Source organism: Corvus cornix, chromosome Z (genome assembly GCF_000738735.6).
Source record: "Corvus cornix cornix isolate S_Up_H32 chromosome Z, ASM73873v5, whole genome shotgun sequence".
NCBI lineage: Eukaryota > Metazoa > Chordata > Aves > Passeriformes > Corvidae > Corvus > Corvus cornix.
The window spans coordinates 10,630,749-10,653,198 of record NC_046357.1 but is presented as its reverse complement, the minus strand read 5'-3'; the positions used below and the strand labels follow the sequence as shown (position 1 = coordinate 10,653,198).

The 22,450-nt window shown below is 44.0% G+C and overlaps 1 protein-coding gene across 1 annotated transcript in view; it reads right to left on the bottom strand.

Annotated features, from left to right (window-relative positions):
* Positions 1–3,563: 3,563 nt before the first annotated feature.
* The window catches only part of PLCXD3 (phosphatidylinositol specific phospholipase C X domain containing 3), a 93,967-nt gene continuing 75,080 nt past the window's right edge, over positions 3,564–22,450 (bottom strand). Inside the window, exon 3 of the mRNA XM_039567631.1 lies at positions 3,564–4,893. Coding sequence (XP_039423565.1) covers positions 4,737–4,893 — 157 coding nt within the window. The 3' untranslated portion in view covers positions 3,564–4,736. The remainder of the gene's footprint in view (positions 4,894–22,450) is intronic.

Genomic DNA, 22,450 nt, shown 5'->3' with positions numbered 1-22,450 from the left:
CCATTTTGAAGTTAGTAGAAACTGTCTAGATTTGTATAGACAGAAAGATTGAGCCCAGCATACAGGATCATTCATTCCCTCTCAGCCATGCATGCATATATATTTGTATATACATACATGTGTATGTTTAAAAGAATGTTTTGAAATGGCAGGACCTACAAAACCAGTAATGTATCCAACAGCAAAAGAATGCAAATAACCCACTAATTCTAAAACTATGCTCCTGTGGTCTGATTCTGATTTACCCCTCGTCATACAAGGCAGGAATTGCACTCCAGGAACCACCTCCTGTTTGGACTGGATTTCTGCAGGTTAGATCAGTACAGAACAAAGATGTCTCAGCATGTGTAAACTGAAAAATTGAGCCAGATGGGTTTACATAGCTGAGACACTCTGTGTGTGCAGCACAGGCACAATTTTTCAAGTATGGGTGAAAAGAAAGGATCGAGTAATCACATGAAACTGCCAGAAAACAACAGTACTTGAGTTATGCATCATGAACATAGTGAGGGGGAAAATAAGCAGAGGAAGAGAAAAAATGTTTTGGCAGTGAATGACATGACAGTTTGATTAAGCAGATGCTTATACAGATCAATAGTGTAGACAGGTATTTTTCCTTGATGGAATGATTACAGACAACTAATTTCCCATGCAAGATGCCTCATAATACATGTGAAGAAACCTTCCAAATTAATAAGGTCAGAATAACACATCTGACCCAACCCTGCAAGCACATTTCTGGTTGAAATCAAAGACAGTTTTAGCTGCATATGGGTGGCAAAACTGGGCTCTTGAATGGTCCAGTTGTGCTGCATAGTACTTTCTGGCTTGTTCTTTTTTGGCAAGATCCCCAAACAACATCAACAGGGAGTGCATCTCTATCAGGACTTACAGTTTTAGGCCCTCACAGATGAAATCTTCAGAAGAGCATGGATAGTATATCCCCACATGCACTTTTTTCTTTTAGTAATTAAGGCAAGTTTGTTTACCTGTTCCTACCATAAAGTGCTGTGCTTCTCCAATAGAAAGATTGACAGCTAAATGAAAACATATTTTTCTGACCAGAATTTTAACATTTTGCTAGTATTTTTCCCCATTAATGGACAAATGATACAATTGTCTATTATTGTTTCTTGTCAGAGGAATTTTTTTTGCTTTGCTTTTATTTTCTATTTATTTCCAAATGAGAATTACAATAAAACCGACACTAAGCAAACATTTCATAACAATGCTAACAAACTCTAGATAGCTCTATACTTATTCATATATATAAGTACACACACATACACTTTTTAAAATACAGCAAAGCATTTGCCTTGAGTACACCTCTGAGCAAGCAAAAAGCCTGGTGTGTCTCGTGTGTGTTTGAGCACGGGGTACCAGCAGAAACCTGGTGTTGATGCTCTCAGATGCAAAAGAATTTCAGCCAGAATCCAAAAAAAAGAAACCTAATTTTCACTCCACCCAAGACTTCAGATCACTTTACTATATTAGAAGGATAGATTAACTCTTTTGACTATATTTAAGCAGCTGAAGAATCACAGGAGGAGTCTGGAAACAACCAACTCCAGCTAAAAGGAAAAAAGAGCATTTCACACCACACTGTCTATAAATAAGCAAACATTTTCACATTTCTATGTAGGACACCCACATAGGTGTGGGTTTAAAAATAAATTTTCATGTTTCATTTTACATGTCTGTTACATAAATTTTACTTGGAGAGCCTGTGGAAACCAGAAACATAGTCTGCCAAGTAACTCTATAACTTGCTTAATTGTGGGTGAAAGCATTAAAGTCATACCCTTTGTTCAACAAAACCATGAGTTGTGACTCTAGGTAAATTTTTGAGGCAGTCTGGATAAAATTTAAATGCTGTAAAAAACCTAACTGGCTTAGATCACAGATTTCACTGGGGATGACTCTTACAGTCCTAACCTCTGCAGAAGAGAATGCTACTGAAAGAGCCGTCATGACTTTGTAACAGCTGCATGGGTTTTTTTAAACAAATTTATACTAATCCTGTCCAGAACCTTAAATATCATTATGCAAGTGTACATGGATGTCTGTGTTATACACATACATTTAAATGTGTCAATATACTACATATCCACTTAAATTATTTTTTATTCTACACTCACATGTGCATACACTTTTTCCAAGGCACCCTCTCAGTACAAAATAGCAGGAAGTGTTCTTTTTATTCCACTCCCTAAACTAAACCAACAAACCCCCTATAATGCTCTTGTTACCCATCTGTTCAATATGACCATTTCTGAATTTCTAAACTCTGGTGGAAGATAGTAGACATTATCATCTGACAGAAAATAGCAAAGGACAGTATGATGCCATTCTCTCCTCTCACTCAACCAAAAGTTCTAGTAATATCGACAGAAATTTGATCTTAATTCTATACCATAAATCCCTGCAATATTTCAAGGAGCATTTTCCTTGTAAGATGTTATAGCATCTATTGTTTTGCACAGATGAGATGTTTTACTTTCCAAAGTTGTGCACCTGTGTATTGATGTGTCCAGGAGATAGGACAGCCTGTATTTTATCCAGTTAGGTGTCATACAGTTTCAATGCTCTCATTTTATAAATTACTAAGTTTTCCATATACTTTTTATATATGTTTCTTTAAAACTAGGATGATCAGTGATTTTGTTGCTAGAACAGTGCCATTCAGTAGATTTTCAATCTTATGTTTTGCAGTATTATATCCCACAGACAATTTAAGAACAATAGAGTACTGCTATTAGCTAGAATTGAACTACTACACTCTTTAGTACAGGAACTTTTGACTGATGAAACTGGCACTGATTTTTTGAAATCAGTGGAAAAGTGTTCTGTTAACAGCTGCCTTAAAGAGAAGCTTAGACTGCACCTATTTTTAAGTGCAGTTTCAGTCTTGCAGAAGTCAGGTTTCCACAATGGGACAAAATACTGCATACCTTACAGTACAGATAACTCACTTACATTATGCTCAATCCATGCTAAACACAGATGTTTCCCTATTAAATTCAATGGATATGGGATCAGGCTCTTACTTAAGATTAATCCTGGGAAGAAGTGGTGCTCAAAGCTGGCCTAACTGTGTTCCTGCTGGAACCAGGGAAAATATCCACCAGCAGCTGTCCCTTGGAGGTTGATATTGTGACCAGTGTTGTTTGATATCTTTGTTAATGACACAGACAAAGGATTCGAGTGCACCCTCAGCAAATTAGCAGATGACACCAAGCTGAGTGGTGCTGATGACACACCTGAAGGATGGGATGCCATCCAGAGGGACCTGGACAAGCTAGAGAAGTGGGTCCATGGGAATTTCATATGGTTAAACAAAACTAAGTGCAAGGGCAACCCCCGGTATCAGCACAGGCTGGGCATGAACAGACTGAGAGCAGCCCTGCCCAGCAGGACTTGGGGGTGCTGGTGGGTGAGAGGCTGGACATGCCCCAGCCATGGCACTCACAGCCCAGAGAGCCAAACGTGTCCTGGGCTGCATCCAGAGCCCTGTGGGCAGCAGGGGAGGGAGGGGATTCTGCCCACCTCACTCTGCCCTGGTGAGACCCACCTGGAGCACAGCATCCAGCTCTGGGGTCCCTGCACAGGAAGGACAGGGACCTGCTGGAGTGAGTTCAGAGGAGGCATGAAGTTGATTAGATGGATGAAGCACCTCTCCTATGAGGAAAGGCTGAGAGAATTGGGATTATTCAGTCTGGAGAAGAGAAGGCTTTGGAGGGACCTAATTTTGGCCATACTGATGGGAGCCTACAAGAAAGGTGGAGAGGGACTTTTTACAAGGGTATGTAGTGACAGGACAAGGACTGAGAGTAGGTTTAGATTAGATATTATGAAAAAGCTCTTTGCTGTGAGGGTGGGGAGGCACTAGAACATGTTGCCAAGAGAAGTCATGGATGGCCCACACCTGGAAGTGTTCAAAGCTCGGCTGGATGGAGCTCTGAGCAACCTGGTCTAGTGAAAGGTGTCCTGCCCACAGCCAGGCGGTTGGAACTAGATGATCTTTAAGGGTCCAACCCAGGCCATTCTGTGATTACAGTTAGAGTTAGGCCAGTATCACGTATCTGCTGACTTGACCTGAGGCAGAGACATTGGAGAACCCCATTTTGAGAATGAAAAACAAGCAGGATTTAGTCTGTGCTTTGTGCAAGCTACACAGTACATCATGTTTACTGTCCACTGATTATGCATATGTTAGAAGCATGACTTTGGATTTACATCACAAAGGCATTTAAACCTGCAGCTCATTGATAAATGTGATCAGTTAAACTACCTAACAGATGAAATGTAGCAGCTTAAAATTTTCATGCCAGATATACTGTCCTCAGTCTCCTGCTGCAATGCTCACACCACGAAGAATCCTGCTCTGAGCAGGAAGAGGACAATATATACATCCCCTTGCTCTGAAAACAACAAATTTCTTGGCACTGTTCATAACCACAGAAGACACATGAATCACATTTGGTACCTCATGGAGAACCTGTAAATGGCCTTCTTTTATCAAACACTGTAAACATGTTTAGTTTTGCTCTTCACATGAAACACAAATATGAAAAATGATCATAAATGATGAAAACATTTCCATTATGCCCACCCACTAAAGCCCTAAACACCTCAGTGTGTTACAAGAAAATGAGTGTGTTACAATATAATCCTTTTAGAATACAATCTTTTTTTCAAATTCTGAATAATGCAACAACACACATATCACAGTATTATCAAGTAGTGTCATCTTCACATTCATCCAGAGCATAGTTGAGCTTTATGACTGTGCTGATAAAGTCACCAAGTTCTACAAAATCTGCAGTGATAATATTCACACCACTTTCTCCTGCTTTCTGAGTTCGGACCCACTCCATCATTGCAGGAAGAGCCCTAAGGAGAGAAGAGGAACAATAATTACTCATAAATCAGCAAGACAAATGCATCGAGGCAGGATTTACTGACAGCGACTCCAACTGATCTTACTTCGTTTCTAAAGGAAAGAAACCAAGTCAGACAGGATACAGGTTACTGCTCAAGCTTTTTAAAAACTCTTTTAAATTTTCATTCTGTGAGGAAATAATATGTTGATTGTACTTCAACTTCTCAGTAGAAAAGAATGGAAGGAAGATCATGCAGGCTCAGAGTAATTACTGATTTTGCCTACGCACAAGGGAATGGACGAGATACGTTTTGATATCATCTCGCCATATGACTCCAAGGAAATTTTTTATGGAAAAACAAGCCACTGAGAACTCAAGCCATTTGCAAAGCATGTTTGACACACTCAAGGAAATGTTGAAAATAGTATTTTTGAGGAACACAGAAGCAACCATGATTCCTACAGAAGTACAGCATATACCAAAAACTCTTTCTTCACCAGTATTGATACCCAAGCCATGAATTAATTAATCAGAAATCCGTAGTTAGTAACTGAAATAAAAAGCACCATAGTCACATCAACTCTTTTCTAAGATGGCGCATTTTAATTATGTCAAATCCTTAGCACAGGAATACTGGGGTATAAAAGATATCTGCCTAACTGTTTCTGAGTATAAAGAAATTTTTCTGGTATTTTTCTGTGAAAATACAAACTAACAACAAATATCTATAAGAAAAATAAAAGGCTCCTTAGTCCTGCTGAGGCTGCCAAACAGCAAAATCCAGTCTTTAGAAGAAAGACGTTACCAGAGTTCCAAAAAAATAAGGTACACATTTTTCAGAGAAAGGGCATTTTTCAGAGAAAGGGTAATTGACCATTGGTACAAAATCCCAATGACTGTGGCAAACTGTGCAGCACTTTGAGTCTTTAAATCAAGCCTGGGTATAGTTCCAAAATTATACTCCTGGTCAACCTCAAGCTGCTGAGTTAAATAAAAGAACCTAAGGTCTGGGCAGGGCTGCAGTCAGTTTAGATGAACATTGTGTTCTCCCTTTGCTCTAAGATCTATAAATATGTGATTTCCCCTAAACCAGCATATTGTGCAGCCTTTTGCACAGACACAAGGTACACGGAAAATTTTGGTCTGACAGTAATCTAAATGAAGCTGAACATGTTGAACCTAATTCTCTCAAAAGCTTTGGGAAAACAGATCTAAAGAAAAGAACTATTAGCAGAGAGAGATTGTACTTGTCAGTGGCTACTAGAATCAGTCAGTTTTTAAAATAATTTAATACAGAATAAAACCCAAGCAGCTAAAATTCCTCTCTATGATTTCACAGGAGAATACTAAGGCTTTATTTCACCAAAATGTACTTGAATCTGTGAGATCCACATATAAGCAATACATTTTATTTCAGTCATTGATTCAGTATGACTGAAGCACTTCTATGCACAGCAGCCCATAAAACCAAATTCAAGCATTCTGCTGTTTGTGAACCCAGCCAACACCTTCAGATTTAAGTTTATGTAATCCTGAAAAGCTGCACTCTGTAGAACTGTAACAGAGCACAGGTCAGGTGTTAAATACCCAGCAATGCCTGGAGTGCTTGAAAAGATCTGCAAGCAATCAGACAGATCTCAGCAGAACAGCACAGACCACCAAGGTGATAAAAGGCAGCTCAGAGTAGCTGTAAACTCTACTGCACCTTCACATGTGAAAGGTACTGCTGAACTCTGCACAGAGATACCAGATTGAATTTACGAGATGGCAGTATGTTACTTTTTGTATTTAATACCATCCTATTTAAGCCCAAGGAGTTTCAGGTTTAAAGGTGAACTGATTCATTGTAGGTGGGCACATATTTTTCCTTCCTTCTTCCTGCATAAGTTGATGACCTTGATATTTTACTCCCCCTTGAGGCATAATTAACTTATTTTGGTGTCTTTTACTTGTTCTGAAGCTAGTTCTGATGTAATTCTTTCTTCACGCCATAGAGTTTGCCATCCATACACTTACCTTTATTGACTGAAATACTGTTTTCCTTTCTTAATGCGTTCTTAGTAAGTCAGACTCCACCAAACAGTCATGCCTCCTTTTGATTTGCTTTATCTTAAGTTAGCCTACCTTGCCTTTTCATCTGCAGTTGGCTTGGTTAGTTGAACGGGTTATTTTTGTTTTACTGATATTTCACACAGAACACAGTTGCATGACCCTCTGCTCATACGTAAATTGCTAGATAAAGTCACGGAAATCTTTTGTTCATGAGACTAGAGAGCATTTAAAGTCAGAAATGAATCACATGATCAAACAAAAAGCTTATTTCCATAGCAAAACCAAGTAACACAATCCTGTAGAAAAGAGATAGCTGAAGAAAAGATTCCACTGACCTTAAAGATTTGATCTAGGCTCTGTAGCTCTGTTTATGACAGAAATTAATACAAAACCATATGGATCATCTTCCTCCCCTAGTGCCATCTTGAAAGTGGATTACACCAATGACACTAAGAAACCACATGTTGCTCTGTTTCAGCACAAATATGTCACACGCTCACAATAATTATTAGAATAAGCCTGCTTTAATAGTCCTCAGGGTGCCTTTGTGATAGCAGTACAAACCTTGTTCACCCTGCCTTGTAATTTCCAAATTGTGCCTCAAACTAGTGATTGTTCTCACCAAGGGTTTTAGTCAGGAGAATAAACCACCTACATGACTGAGCTCACAAAAGCCCAGTATGTACCGTGGTCTTCATAGATATTCTTGTGTGGTTCTCTGTCAAGCATGGGGGAAGCTTCTAGAAACTTCTCAGAGAAGCCACCCTATAGCACCCCTTGCTACCAAAACCATGCCACGCAAACCCAATCCATCTTGCTAGGTTGGTAAGGAATGATTTTATGCCCAAGCATCTACACACAAGCCTCTCAGCCTGCAAACCCTAAGAGCATCACTGCCTCTGTGTTAGGCAAGTCCTGGCTCTCCTATGGAGAATATCCATGCTTTAAGGTGCCTCCCACAGCTGGTACAGTCCAGCCCTTATAGCCACAATCCCAGTTCTCAAAAGGAATAATTTCTAACCCCTACGGGTTCCAAAGCCACTATGTAACCCAGAGCCACATGCACAGAAGATGCTGCCTGTCTTTGCTTAGAGCCAGGGAGGAGAGTAGGTGTGCTCCTCTGCAAGACCTGTGCCAGGAGAAAGAGAGAAGTCCTCTCATTTCACTACCTGAGGCACTTTTTTCATCCTGCTGCAGCTCCTCTGACCTAGGTTGGAGTTTCACAGATCCAACCCTGCCAGGCCAGTGCAGCACTGCCCCACAAAGCAGCATCAGAAGTCAACTTGCTTTTCCACATCCCTGGTGGAAGCAGAGGAGCTAGTGGTACCAATAGTGTAGGGAGTGCAAAGACACAGGGCTGGAGGGCTTGAGCACTGGCAGGGAAGGAGGGGAATGGCATGTTACCTGGGTTTGACCATGGATTAAGATCAGTAATCTTGGTGATAAATTTTCTGGCCTGAAGGAATATGTAGAGTATCTAATTTCTTTTTGCTAACTGGAAACTAGGAGGTACCAGACTGCTGCCCCTCACTACCAGGATGGCGGGAGTAAAGCCATGTGACTGACTGATGTGGAAGGACCTCACGGGAAGGGCTGTGGTCCAGCCCCAGCCACCATCACTGCCCCTCTGCATAAGCAGACAGATCCAATTCACCACCCGTGATGCCCAGCAGCTTTCTGGAGCAGCCTTTCCACCTGCCAAAGACTGCATGAGAAGGGGGAAAGTGGAGATCTGGGTAATAGGGACCTACCTATGCTGGACAGTGCAAAGCCACACAGAGATACTTATGTGGCTGTATTTCTTCTGAGACCTAAGCTTTTATCTCCAGGTAGTATCTCACTATATCAGTCAGAGGCACTCATAATTTGGGCATGACCTGGGTATCAGGACGGTTTACATCATGACTGCGAACATGTCCCACATCACCATTTTCAGCCTTTTTTTTTCGTGAGGAGCCACGTACTTTCTCATATAGCATTGCTACAAAGATTTTCATTTACAACATAGTAAAATCTAGGCTCAGCTTTGACACTTCTTTTATTACCTCTATTTTCCCTGTTCTGCTTGCTTGCTCATATAGGCAGAAATGTGCACATATTTATTTTTAAGTTGTTCTCTTCTTTCAGGAACCATTTTCTGATGAATTAAAGGAGCTCTGCTGAGAAATACTGACCTCAACTACAAAACAGGCATTGTCCTTTTTAAAGCTACTGAGTATTCAAGATGTATTTCTTCTTTTTTTAAAATCTATCAAAGCTCTCAAGTGACTTCAGTGGTATTGAATTTTGTTTAATAAATAATAATTAAGCATCCAAGTAGCTTCAGTTCAAGCAGTAAAATCGTGAGTCCCATTAAAAGCTTTCAGAAAGAAAATATGATCTAATTAGCTGTATTAAAATTTGCTTTTAAAAAACTGTTCTTAGGCTATTTTAGTTCAGAAAGAGGGTTGGTTATCTGGTTTTTTTTTAATGCCTGAGTCATGAAAGCCTGACAATGTGACAGAAGACTAATGACAGCTGTGTTCTAAGACAGGACCTCCCATGGCGCAACAGCCGCTCCTCTCCGCAGAGCTTTCACGGGAGAGGAGAAGGAAAAGCAGCCACTCAAACACAAAACAGAACGTCTATTCACTATTTAATGGGTTTGATCATTAAAGGCACAGAACAGGTTCTCTTCTGGAGTGCAGGGAGTCAGTACAACCTAATCCACAGTGAGAAACTGGTCCCATTCACAGGGTGTGATGCTGCCAAGCATTAAGTGCCCGTTACCAGTAACACCAGTGAGAACTGCAGCAGGTCTCCTTGAACAGGGCAAACTGACGTGGCATTTCTTCCCTCTCCAGTGAAGCACACACCCTACTCCTTGCAGTCTTTTGCAAAGAGGTGTTACTGCTGAACAAAACCAGCACCCGTCTGCAGGAGGCTGTGCTTACACGAGCCTGAATCAGAATCCCTATACTCCTTAACTTCCCCCCTCTCTGTTCAATTTTATCACTGTTTGCAAGAACACTGAATTTCAGAGCTGTAATTCAGCATATGCTCACCTTGGCTTTTCAAGGATGCTGAGAATTCACTGCTTCAGTGGGAGCAGTGGATTACCCGTGTGTCACTGAAGCATGAAAATCACGACTGGAAAGAACTTTGAAAAGTCATTCACGTTCATCCAGCCCACCCTGAACAGGATCAACTACACAAAGATCAGTGATACAGATCACTCCTGGTAAATGTTCAATTTAATCTATTTACAAGCCCCCAGTGAGGGAGATGTCACAACCTTTCTCTGTACTCAGAGCACCACTATATAGATATCCTTATGCATCCTCATTAGCTTCAGTGGGAGTACCCAGAAATAATGGCATTATGGCACGCTGCTCAAGGGCGTTCACCATGCCCTCACTCTGCTCCTGCTAAAGATTTACTCTGCATCTGCAAATAACTTCCCCTGTGAACGATAAGCCTTAGGTACCATTCTACACTACATCATTCTACCATAATTTTCTCTATGGTAAAACTAGTTTAAAAGGTCCTCCGCTTTTATATGCCAGCCATTTATTTTTACTCCCTGATAAAATTTACAATTCTCTCAGCTGTGCTAATAGACCTGTACAGACAAAGTTAATACAGCACATGGAAATGGTCTGAATTAACAGAAACAAAACAAGTGGTTTTGCTCTCCCTCTGTCCCTAATTCATTGACAAGTTTTAGTTTATAACAGGTCCTTCCTAACTGTTGAAATGTGACAAACAAGGATCAAATTAACTCAAGCACAGAGATTTACATGAGCTCAGCACAAAAAGGCTGGAAAGGAACTCCTCAGATGCACTTCCATACCCCTAGGATCCTCTTTAGGCAGCAGTAGCATTGTCATAAAATTGGCATCACCAAGGTCAGACTGACTCAAACCATAAAATCTGGGCAGCATTGGGTGGGAATTTCTTTCCCTGGATCCTGAATTAACATTACTGCACGTGAGCTGCCCTGTTGCAAGAACTACCTACAGTAGTATCTAACGACCTTGAATTTATTCTTCTGGAAAACTTGTCTTTAATTCAGTGATCCTCAGCTGCTTTATACAACTTGGAAATGCATCTATACACATGACACAGACAAGCATGCTGGGGTCAGATGCATCTTTCAATGTAATTATCTTAGCAGCATACTCTGCAGTGTCACCAAGGGCCAAACATCTTCCTTCTCTGATTGAACTGGTGCTGCCTTTCTGGGTTTCATTTATAAAGGGAGGCAGAAATGAGCTCAAAAGGAATATTCCTGCCCTCCCTTCAAAAACCAGTTCAGCCGAATTTGTTAAACCTACATCTTGTACAAAAATGCAATGGGATATTTAATAGCAAATGGTGGTTTCTGGAGGTAATTAATGTTCAGCATCCCATTTTTCCCTGATTCCCTGTTTTTAGCCATTGCACTTAGAGCATTAACTAATAGCATTAGGAATACAGGCAGTAGGAAAAGGACTCAGTGGACTCTGAAGTATAAAAGATCTCATTAAGGACATAGTATTTTGGCTACTCTCTTGGTTAATGCAGTAGGGAATTGAAGTGGCAAAGCCAGAGCTAAAAGTTTGAGCTGCTGCCATACAAAATATGGCATTTATCTTTTACATTACGACTGAAAGGCCTTGTAAAACATGTAGTTACCCTAATACGGAAAATACACAATAGTCTATGGATTGAAAGGAAAAATACTACTTGCTATGAGGATGTCTCTGTTCAAAGGCTGGTTTTTCTCAGTGGTTCAGCAGATCAAATTAAGAGAAGCTTATCAACTGCATCTCTAATCTGGAGTTGTGCATAGCATTTGACATGGTCATGATATCCTTGTCTTTAAATTGAAGAGACATGGATTTGGTAGATGGATCACTTGGTGGATAAGGAATTCTCTGGATAGTCACACGTAAAGAACTGTGGTCAACGCCTTAATGCCCAGATGGAAAGCTGTATCAAGTGGTGTTCCCCAAGGGTTGGTATGGGGACTGGTGCTGTTTAACATCTTTGTTGGTCACATGGACAGTCGGATTGAAGGCACTCTCAGCAGGTTTGCTGATGACACTGAGCTGCGTGGGGCAGTCGACACACGGGAGGGAAGGGATGGCATCCAGGGGGAACCTGACAGGCTTGAGAGGCAGGTCTGTGCAAACCTCATGGAGTTCAAGGTCAAATGCAAGGTCCTGCACATGGGTCAGGGCAACCCCCGAGACTGGGGGCTGATGGGATTGAGAGAAGTACTGCAGGGATGCACTTGGGGGTGCTGGTGGATAAGAAGCTCAACATGACCCGGTAATGTGCACTTGCAGCCCAGAAAGCCAACCTGGGCTGCATCCAGAGCAGTGTGGCCAGCTGGCTAATGGAGAGGATTCCGCCCTCACCTGGACTGCTGCATCCAGCTCTGGAGTCCCCAAAATAAGAAGGAAATGAACCTGTTGGAATAAGTCCAGAGGAGGCCATGAAGATGATGGGCTGAAGCAGAAGGCTGGAGTACCTCTCCTATGAACACAGTCTGAGAGAATTGGGATTGTTCAGCATGAAGAGAGGGAGACCATAGAGCACCCTCCAGTACCTAAATGAGGCCTACAGGAAAGCCGAAGAGGGACTTTTCACAAGGACAGGTAGTGATAGGATATGAGGAATGTCTTCAAACTGAAAGACAGCAGGTTTAGATTAAGAAGAAATTCTTTACCTTGAGGGTGGTGAGGCATGGAAACAGGTTGCCCAGAGAAGTCATGGATGCCCCATCCCTGGAAGTGTTCAAGTCCAGTTTGGATGGGGCTTTGAGCAACCAAGTCTAGTGGAAGTTATCCCTGCCCATGGCAGGGTCTGGCATGAGATACCTTTAATAGGTTGCTTGCAACACAGACCACGCTATGATTCTATGTTAATCAGTTATCTCTTGGAGATCACAGAGTGGTGATCAGGGAGGTCAGAGTGGTGCTCAGTCATCATTCCTTTCAACCTCTTGTAGCACAAACACAAAACCTGAACACTCATTTACACAGGCACCTGGACAAGGCATATTTTATCTGCTTGAGACAGTTTGTCCTGCTCCCAGTTCCACGTAGAAATCTGACTGTTCAAGAAACATTAAGAAATTCATGTAAGTGACAATATGTATGGATAGGGAAATAGGAATTGGAACTTATTCCCCTTTCTGTGAAACAGAAAACCTCTGCTTTACAGAACAAAATATCTGTCACCAATCAAGGGAACAGCTACAGGTTTGGGGTTTTTTCCTCCCCCATCTTCTAGTTCTTTAAAAAAAGAGTTATGATTTACTCATATACCCATTACACTTGAATCCCTGTTGTCATGGTTTAGCATAGTTTGGGTTTTTAGTTAAAGAGGGCTCCATCAGCCACCAAAGTGCTTTTTTGCAAAAAGGTGCTTACAGCTTCCTCTAGACCCGAAAGAACCACTCAACTGGCTAGTTTGAATATTGGCAACTTTTTAAAGCCACTTAAGAAGCTTGACACACCTCTGTGATCCACATTTAAAAACGAACAAACCCCGGGAAAGCTCTTTTTCTTCCAGCTTTTGGACAGGTAACTGGGAGCCCAGGGCGCGGCCCAGCTGGGTCAGCCACGGCACGGCTTGGCTGAAATCTCAGCTGCTTCTGCTCGCTGGACACACAGCGCAGCCCCTCAGTGCGAGCCGGGCCGGCCGGGAAACAGCCACCCTGGAGCTGTGTGGCCCTGCTCCATCCACGGCCCTGTTCCCTCCGTGGCCCTGCTCCCTCCATGTCCCTGCTCCATCCACGGCCCTGTTCCCTCCGTGTCCCTGTTCCCTTCACGGCCCTGCTCCCTCCGTGGCCCTGTTCCCTCTGTGTCCCTGTTCCCTCCGTGGCCCTGCTCCCTCCGTGGCCCTCTTCCCTCCGTGGCCCTGCTCCCTCCGCGGCCCTGCTCCATCCACGGCCCTGTTCCCTCCGCGGCACTGCTCCATCCGTGTCCCTGTTCCCTCCGTGTCCCTCTTCCCTCCGAGGCCCTGTTCCCTCCGCGGCCCTGTTCCCTCCGAGGCCCTGTTCCCTCCGCGGCCCTCTTCCCTCCGCGGCCCTCTTCCCTCCGCAGCCCTGCTCCGTGCAGGCAGCCCTGCGGCACGGCTCGGCCAGCCCGGCCCTCGCCCAGCGCGGCCAAAATTCATCTGAGGCCACTGCCCCACAAAGATCATGTGACCAACAGTGAGAGGCGAATTCCAGCTGCGGGGCCTGGGTGAGATTAACTCTCTTAGTGCTGTAAGATTGTCCAGAACAGATGAAGCCTGCAGACATCAATCCTCTCCCGAGTCAAAAGAAAAGGAAAGGTGGACACAAGTGAAGAAAACACCATAAAGACACCAAAGTCAGTGAAGAAGGAAGAGCTGAAACCCTGAGGGAGGAGGAGATGCTTCAAGCTTAGAAGCTGAAATTCTGTTGTAAAGCTATGGTGATGGACTATGGTACATCAAAATACCCACTGTAATTTCATGAAAGGATGGGGGGTGGAGTGTTCAAATTGCAATTGTCAGCAAAAGTATCTGTGCTGAAATAAGCAAATGTTGAAGTAGCTGTAATTGATGAGAAGCTTGAACAGAGAGAGATGAAAGTGATGAAGACCCTTGCTCCCAGGGAAGAAGAAGACCTCTGTTCCTAGAGATGAAGATGCTCCCAGAGATAGGTGAAGAGAACCTTTGCTTCTGAACAGCTCAACCTTAAAATGGTACCCCAGTAGCTCAAGATTGGACCCTCGAAAACAGTTGTGGGGAAAGCTGTTAAGTTGGGGAAAGGGACTTTCACATGTGAGCAGAGAACCAACCCGGGCGGCTGTCTCGCTGTGACACTGAAGCCATAAGGGAACTGTTCTTGTGGAGATGTCTCCACAGCATGAGCAAGAGAGACTACTCTCCCTAAGTGAACTGAAAAAGAGATTATTATAGAGGTGGTAAACTGACTGAAAATCTCAAGGGTTGTCTTTTTACATTCTCAGTGGGAGAAGGAGAAGTGTTCTGAAGGTTTAGTCTGACTTTTTTTCTTTCTTTTAGGTCTGTTAATAAACTTCTTTATATTCTTTTAAGTTTTGTGCCTGCTTTGCTTTCTCCTAATTCTTATCTCACAGAAGCAAAATAAGTAAGTAATGGATATTTCGAACCAAACCACTACACCTGTATTAAAGCTTTCAAATCAGGTGTTAGAATCAGACTGCAGAGCCGGAACTGCTTTGTCACAGACATATGTTGTAGCCAGTACCAGACAACTCACAGCCAAAGTTTCCTCCACCAGACTCAGCCAAGGGCTTTGTCTTCTCCAAGAGCTGCCACCATGTGTTATCTGGGACCTTTCAAAGAGCTGTCCTGCTGAGGAACTTAGCTGGGAATTCAAGGTATAGAACTGTTCAGCAACCATTTCAGAGTTTCACTTGCTGCTGCTGGCTCATTTCCTTGTTAAAAAAATCACATTCTTGAAAATATAAAATTTGAATGATTCAATAAAGAAGACAGAGATTTAGAGAGGAAAAAAATAGGTAGTACACAGAGGAAATACTCTGAAATTTGACATGGAGAACAATGAAAGAGAATCTACCACATCAAAGGAGAAGAGGTGATTTTTAAAAGCATTTAGCCCTGCCCAGAGCCTTGGAACACAGATGAATTAGCAGAGTGGTTACAAAAATCCCACTTTTGAGTAACAGGGAAAGTTAGTAAAAAGGTATGTAACACTAGCAGAGAAAGCAGAGCAGCTAGGTGGAGGGCAAGGTTTATTTAAGAAACTTCTGACTGCCAGCACTATTTCTCTGGTATACAACTTGTAACAGAATTTCACACATCATCGTACAGTTTCCACTGAAATCATTACTACAATAAATCTAAATTACTTAAGTAAATAGATAAAACATGGATTTTTTTTCAGAATAATAGTGTAGCCTGCAAAACTGTTTCTTCCTGCAGATACCTTGAAATAAAAGTGAATCTCAACAATATTTGAATTCTTTGCTACTGAATACAGAGACAACCAAAAAGTACAAATCTGCAGGCGACTGTTTGCCATAGTACCTAGTTCAGAATATTCTGCAATAGACTATTCAGACAGATATATGTAGAATAATTCATATGGAAGGCAAAGGTGAAAAATGCAAGGAAAATAACCATATATAAAAGAGAAAATTGCAGTAAAGAGGTGCATCTTACATCGTTCCCAGGAGTTTAATATTTTCTTAGTGTTTAGAATAAAGGTGAAAACGTGCTTTATTCATGAAACATTCAGCAAACAGACTACAATGAAGCAATCCACCTAACAAAGTTTAAATGGAAAATTGTAAGAGAAACAATTACCTCTGAAAAAGGGAAATAGTTTTTCATCCCTGCTGCTATTTGGACAGCAAGACGCAAAGAATATAGTAAGGATTTCAGGCAGCACATCCAAGTAACAGAAATTGGGCATAATTACAGCTCTGATTTGAATGATGTTGTGATTAAAACAAGTCAGAAAATTAGATGGTGGAAACAAAATGATATAGGAACACACAGTTTTTTAGTTAATTAAAAATATATTAAATGTGTAGCTCATATTCAGCGTAGCCAATTAAACATTCTTTTCTCACTCTTTGGTCTCTTAAAACTGTCAAAACACTTCAATATTTCTAAAATACTAAGATAGAAAATATCATTCATAAGTGTTTTCAAATACAACTAGTCTTCAGGTTAGTCCCATTTGACAAATAGAATCAACAACATTTACAGTTCTGTTTTCCCAGCACATTTCATTTAGCACACAAATTCCTCTCTGTACATCTCTCCACCTGAGGCATCACTTCTTCTGCTTCCTGGTGTCTTATTTTTTTCTTCACCCAGCCTTCATCTGCAAGGCTGGCTTTATCATTTCCCTTGCAAGGCATGTACCAAATGGATACACAGCACATATAATAAGGATGGTTATTTCTCTGCTCTCATGGCCACTTCTAGTGCTTTTGTGCCCCACAACCCCAGCCTGGTGCCTGGGCCACAGGCACACACCTACTAACTCCTCCACAAAAACTGCTTCATCTTTCCACAGAGAAGGATTGAGCTGCTTATTATAATTTATACATCTTCTGGCTTCTAGCTCTGGACTCCCACAGCTAAACCAGCTTTGTTAATCAGCTGGATCCCAGAGGTACTATCCTCCTAAATAGCATCCTGGGCATTGCTGTGAATCATTTACCAGGAGCAGCCTTCCCAGAGCTATTCCTCATTCTTTCTACTTAACTTTTCTCACAACCTAGAATTAACAAGCCTAAAGCATTCATATGATAAACCCTTTACTATGCCAATTATAATTATCCAAAATACAGTACCCAGGAGATGTTACAGAATAGTCACTGCTCTTTTACAGTGCTCTTTTACAGCGGGGGGAGACAGGCTCACCAGGTTAACTTTCTTCCAAGGTGGTCTCACCTTGGGGAACTGTGTCCCTAACACAGACTTCTCTGACTTCTCAATAACCAGTGGGGTCATGAATGAAACCCGCAAGAGCACCTGTTTCCCCACCCATAGGTGGGAGTCCCCATCCCATGTCTCAAGACCGGAGTGCTCCCAGGGCTCCCACAAGCAGACCAGTGGGGAGCAGAACATGGTGAGGTCCTGTCCTCCCATCTCCAGTGACAAAGCAAATGCCATGGACAAGACCATGCATAGCTGCCTCTGGTAAGGGAGGTTAGCAGCCATGACATTCTCCTGTAGAATGTCTGGGAGGAACTTGCCAACTAGTGAACTCTGTTCCTCTTTCAAAAGCTGATGATGCTCATCTTAAAAGCAGTCAGTTTTCTCACTCCCACTTTTCCAGCTAGAAAACTGCTGGAAAACTTCACTCTAAGGAGCCCTTCTCTCACTTCCAGCTTAAATTTATTTAGTCAGTGTATACCTGTTGCTCTTGTAAGTATGCTGGCCCTTAGTCTAATCTGTTCTCCCTCACTGGTATTTATTCCCATGATATTTACAGAGAGTAGGTAATCACAGAGCCTCTCAGGCTTCATTGTGCCAGGATAAACAAGACAAGCTTTCTCGACGTCTTCAGCAATTCACTCCCTGTTTATTCTAGTTAATAGTCCCTCTCTGCAGCTGTGCCAGTTTTATCTACTCCTCAGAGCATGGATGACCAAAATTGCACTGAGCATCCAAAAAGATATCCTACCCACACCTCAGATGGTAGTATGAGTATCTTTCTGTGCATGCTGTAAATGTCTAGGTGCACAACAAGAGGATACCACCCTTTCTTCCACACAGTTTCCACCAAGGCCTAAGATTTAGCCAACCGTGGGTGACGCTACAGCAGCTACCGTGCCTGGCATTCCCAGCTGGTAAGATCCTGTCTTATAAGAGCATGCTCCCATCAATATGACCCTGTGTCTTGGGGTGACTTTGTGATGTGTATCCCCTATCGCTGCCCTATGCCCAGAAAATTAATTTTGTGCCTTTCTTTGCCTTTAAACTGAGCCTGAGAGGGGGGAGGAAAACCTGAGCAAAACTTCTTCAAAGCAGTTTGCAGCTTGTTCAAGGTCACACAGAGATAGAGACTTTTTTTTCAGCTGTGGCAGGAGAGCGAGAGTGGGGAAGGCACCCAGCCTGCTTTCGGCCATTTTTTCCAGCTCTTTTTTCTTTCTCCGGAGAGAGATGGAGAGCTGAAATTTTGTTTTCTTGGAACTTTGTTTTTTCCTTTTTTTCTCCCTCTGCTGGACTGTTTCAACATCAGAATACATCGAGAAGAATTTCCATCGAGGCCTTGGCCCTGGAGGTGGGCCCACCACCCAGTCCCAGCTCCAAGAAGGGGGAGAGAGAGATCTATGGAAGGACTCTGAAATTTTCCCAGGTTTCTCTCAGCAGAGAGGGAGGTTTTATTATTTAGCATTATTATCCTTTTTCCGTGTGTGTCTAGGTTTTGAAAGACAGGTGTCTGCTAAGGAAGGCAGAGGCCCCCCTTGAAGTGGCAGATATAACCCCTTTTTCCCTCCAAGTTATTATATTTTGAAATCAAGAGCCTTTAGGCGAAGATGTGGGAAATAGGAATAACAGTTCTTTACTATATATATGTATGTATATAACCAGTCAAACAAAAACAACAACAACTATGGCAGTAACAGCAATCACAAACCCAGTGCCAGCCCTCTCGGCTGTCAGGCCCTTTCCCCTCGGGTGCAGTTCCGCTCGCAGCCGGCAGGGGCGCTGGCGGCTCCCGGTGAGCAGGGCAGGTGCGATGGTTCCCCCGCGGCTGCAGGGGGCGCTCCGGAGCGAGCTCGGGAAACCCGCGGCTCTGGTGCCCTGGGATCCCGGGAAGGATGGAACAAAGGCTTCACAAACCCCTGGGCAGCTGATCCCGGGCTCTCAGGAACAGCAGGCTGGAACGGCAGGGACGGACGCAAATCCCGGGTGGCAGGCGAGATGTATCCAGATGGGAGAACCCCACGGAGGCCCAGGCAGGCAGGGCGAGCAGGGCTACAGCGCAGCGAAAGCTCGAAGCAGCAGCGGGGCAGGGCAGCCACAGCCCGGTCTCCAGCAGGGCAGGGAAAGCGGCTTTTGGGGTCCCGGCGTTGTTTCCAGCAGGAAGAAAGAACGGCCAAAAAGAAAGAAGCAGCAGCTCCTTTCTCTGCAGCTTCTCTCTCCGGACGCTCCGAGCGAACTGACCCCACACCCAGGTGTAGACAAAAGAGTAGCCAGGCCCGCCCCACTCCCCTTTTTGTCTTTCTTAAGTACAGCCATTTGTCCCCTAGCAACATGCATATGGGAGAAAATTCCTTTAACAGGAAAAAAAACTAAGACTAAACTAAAACCCCAACATTATCCACCCCGAATTTTTTCCCATACTAACATGTTACATGAAACTTAACTTTTTTAACCATATAAATCTATGCATTACCCAAATTATATACAAATATACATGCTGATACTGGTACAGGTACAGAGCCATGGGTAGTTCACCCTAAAACAAGGTCTCTCCATCCTTTTGCATCACCCACCAGGTGCAACCTGGTCCCTGAGCAAAAACAACCCCACGGATGGGTTTGTCTTTGCTCAAGGCAGACTTTACCCAAACAGTTTTTCCAAGCATACCTCTCATGTGCACCACTGGAACCTTATCCCCGTCTGTTGTTTGTAGGGGTTCAGATTGGGCAGGGCCTGCTCTGCTGGTGGAACCTCGAGTGTTAACTAACCAGGTGGCTCTTGCTAAATGCATCTCCCAGTTTTTGAAAGTCCCCCCACCCAGTGCCTTCAAGGTGGTTTTAAGCAGTCCATTACACCGCTCAACCTTCCCAGCTGCTGGTGCATGGTAAGGGATGTGGTACACCCACTCTATGCCATGTTCTCTAGCCCAGGTGTTTATAAGGCTGTTCTTGAAATGAGTCCCATTGTCAGACTCGATTCTCTCAGGGGTGCCATGCCTCCAAAGGACTTGCTTTTCCAGGCCCAGGATGGTGTTCCGGGCAGTAGCGTGAGGCACAGGGTAGGTCTCCAGCCATCCAGTGGTGGCTTCTACCATTGTGAGCACATAGCGCTTGCCTTGGCGGGTTTGAGGCAGTGTGATGTAATCAATCTGCCAGGCCTCCCCATACTTGTATTTGGACCATCGCCCACCGTACCACAGAGGTTTCACCCGCTTGGCCTGCTTGATCGCAGCGCATGTCTCACAATCATGGATAACCTGGGAGATACTGTCCATGGTTAGATCCACCCCTCGGTCTCGTGCCCACTTATAGGTGGCATCTCTGCCCTGATGACCTGAGGCATCATGGGCCATCGAGCTAGGAACAGTTCTCCTTTATGTTGCCAATCCAAGTCTATCTGGGACACCTCTATTTTCGCAGCTTGATCTACCTGTTTGTTGTTACGATGTTCTTCATTAGCCCGGCTCTTGGGGATGTGAGCATCTACATGACGGACCTTCACGGATAGCTTCTCTACCCGAGTGGCAATGTCTTTCCACTCTTCAGCAGCCCAGATTGGTTTTCCTCTGCGCTGCCAGTTTGCCTTATTCCACCTTTCCAGCCAACCCCACAGAGCATTGGCTACCATCCATGAATCAGTGTAGAGGTAGAGCTTTGGCCACTTCTCTCTTTCAGCTATGTCCAGGGCTAATTGGACAGCTTTGAGCTCAGCAAATTGGCTCGATCCACCTTCTCCTTCAGTAGCCTGTGCAACTTGTCGTGTGGGGCTCCATACAGCGGCTTTCCATTTCCGGCTAGCGCCTACAATTCGGCAGGAACCATCAGTGAAGAGGGCGTATTGTCTTTCACTCTCTGGTAGCTCGTTATATGGTGGGGCTTCTTCGGCACGTGTCACCTGCTCCTCTTCTTCTTCAGAAGATAACCCAAAAGTCTCACCTTCCGGGCCAGTTTGTAATTATTTCCAAGATCCCAGGGCGACTTGGGTTTCCAATTCGGGCGCGCTGCGTGATGAGGGCAATCCATTTGCTCCAAGTAGCGTCGGTGGCGTGATGCGTGGAGGGAACCTTTCCTCTGAACATCCACCCCAGCACCGGTAGTCGGGGTGCCAGGAGGAGTTGTGCCTCTGTGCCGATCACTTCTGAGGCAGCCTGGACTCCTTCATAAGCTGCCAGGATTTCCTTCTCTGTGGGAGTGTAGTTGGCTTCAGACCCTCTGTAGCTTCGGCTCCAGAATCCCAGTGGTCGGCCCCGAGTCTCACCAGGCACCTTCTGCCAGAGGCTCCAGGACAGACCATTGTTCCCGGCTGCAGAGTAGAGCACGTTCTTCACCTCTGGTCCTGTCCTGACTGGGCCAAGGGCTACGGCGTGAGCAATTTCCTGTTTGATCTGAGTGAAGGCTTGCTGCTGTTCAGGGCCCCAGTGGAAATCATTCTTCTTGCGGGTAACCAGGTAGAGAGGACTCACGATCTGGCTGTACTCGGGAATGTGCATCCTCCAGAAACCTATAGCGCCTAGGAAAGCTTGTGTTTCCTTCTTGTTGGTCGGCGGAGACATTGCTGTGATCTTATTGATGACCTCAGTGGGAATCTGACGTCGTCCATCTTGCCACTTTACTCCCAGGAACTGGATCTCTCGGGCAGGTCCCTTGACCTTGCTCTTCTTGATGGCAAAACCAGCTTGCAGGAGAATTTGAATTATTCTCTCTCCTTTCTCAAACACTTCGGTTGCGGTGTTCCCCCACACAATGATGTCATCAATGTACTGCAGATGTTCTGGAGCCTCACTCTTTTCTAGTGCAGTCTGGATCAGTCCATGACAGATGGTGGGACTGTGCTTCCACCCCTGGGGCAGTCGGTTCCAGGTGTACTGCACGCCCCTCCAGGTGAAGGCAAACTGAGGCCTGCACTCTGCTGCCAGAGGAATGGAGAAGAATGCATTGGCAATGTCAATAGTGGCGTACCACTTCGCTGCTTTGGACTCCAGCTCGTACTGGAGCTCCAACATGTCCGGCACGGCAGCGCTCAATGGTGGAGTCACTTCATTCAGGGCACGATAGTCCACAGTCAATCTCCATTCTCCGTCAGACTTGCGCACAGGCCAGATGGGGCTGTTGAAGGGTGAG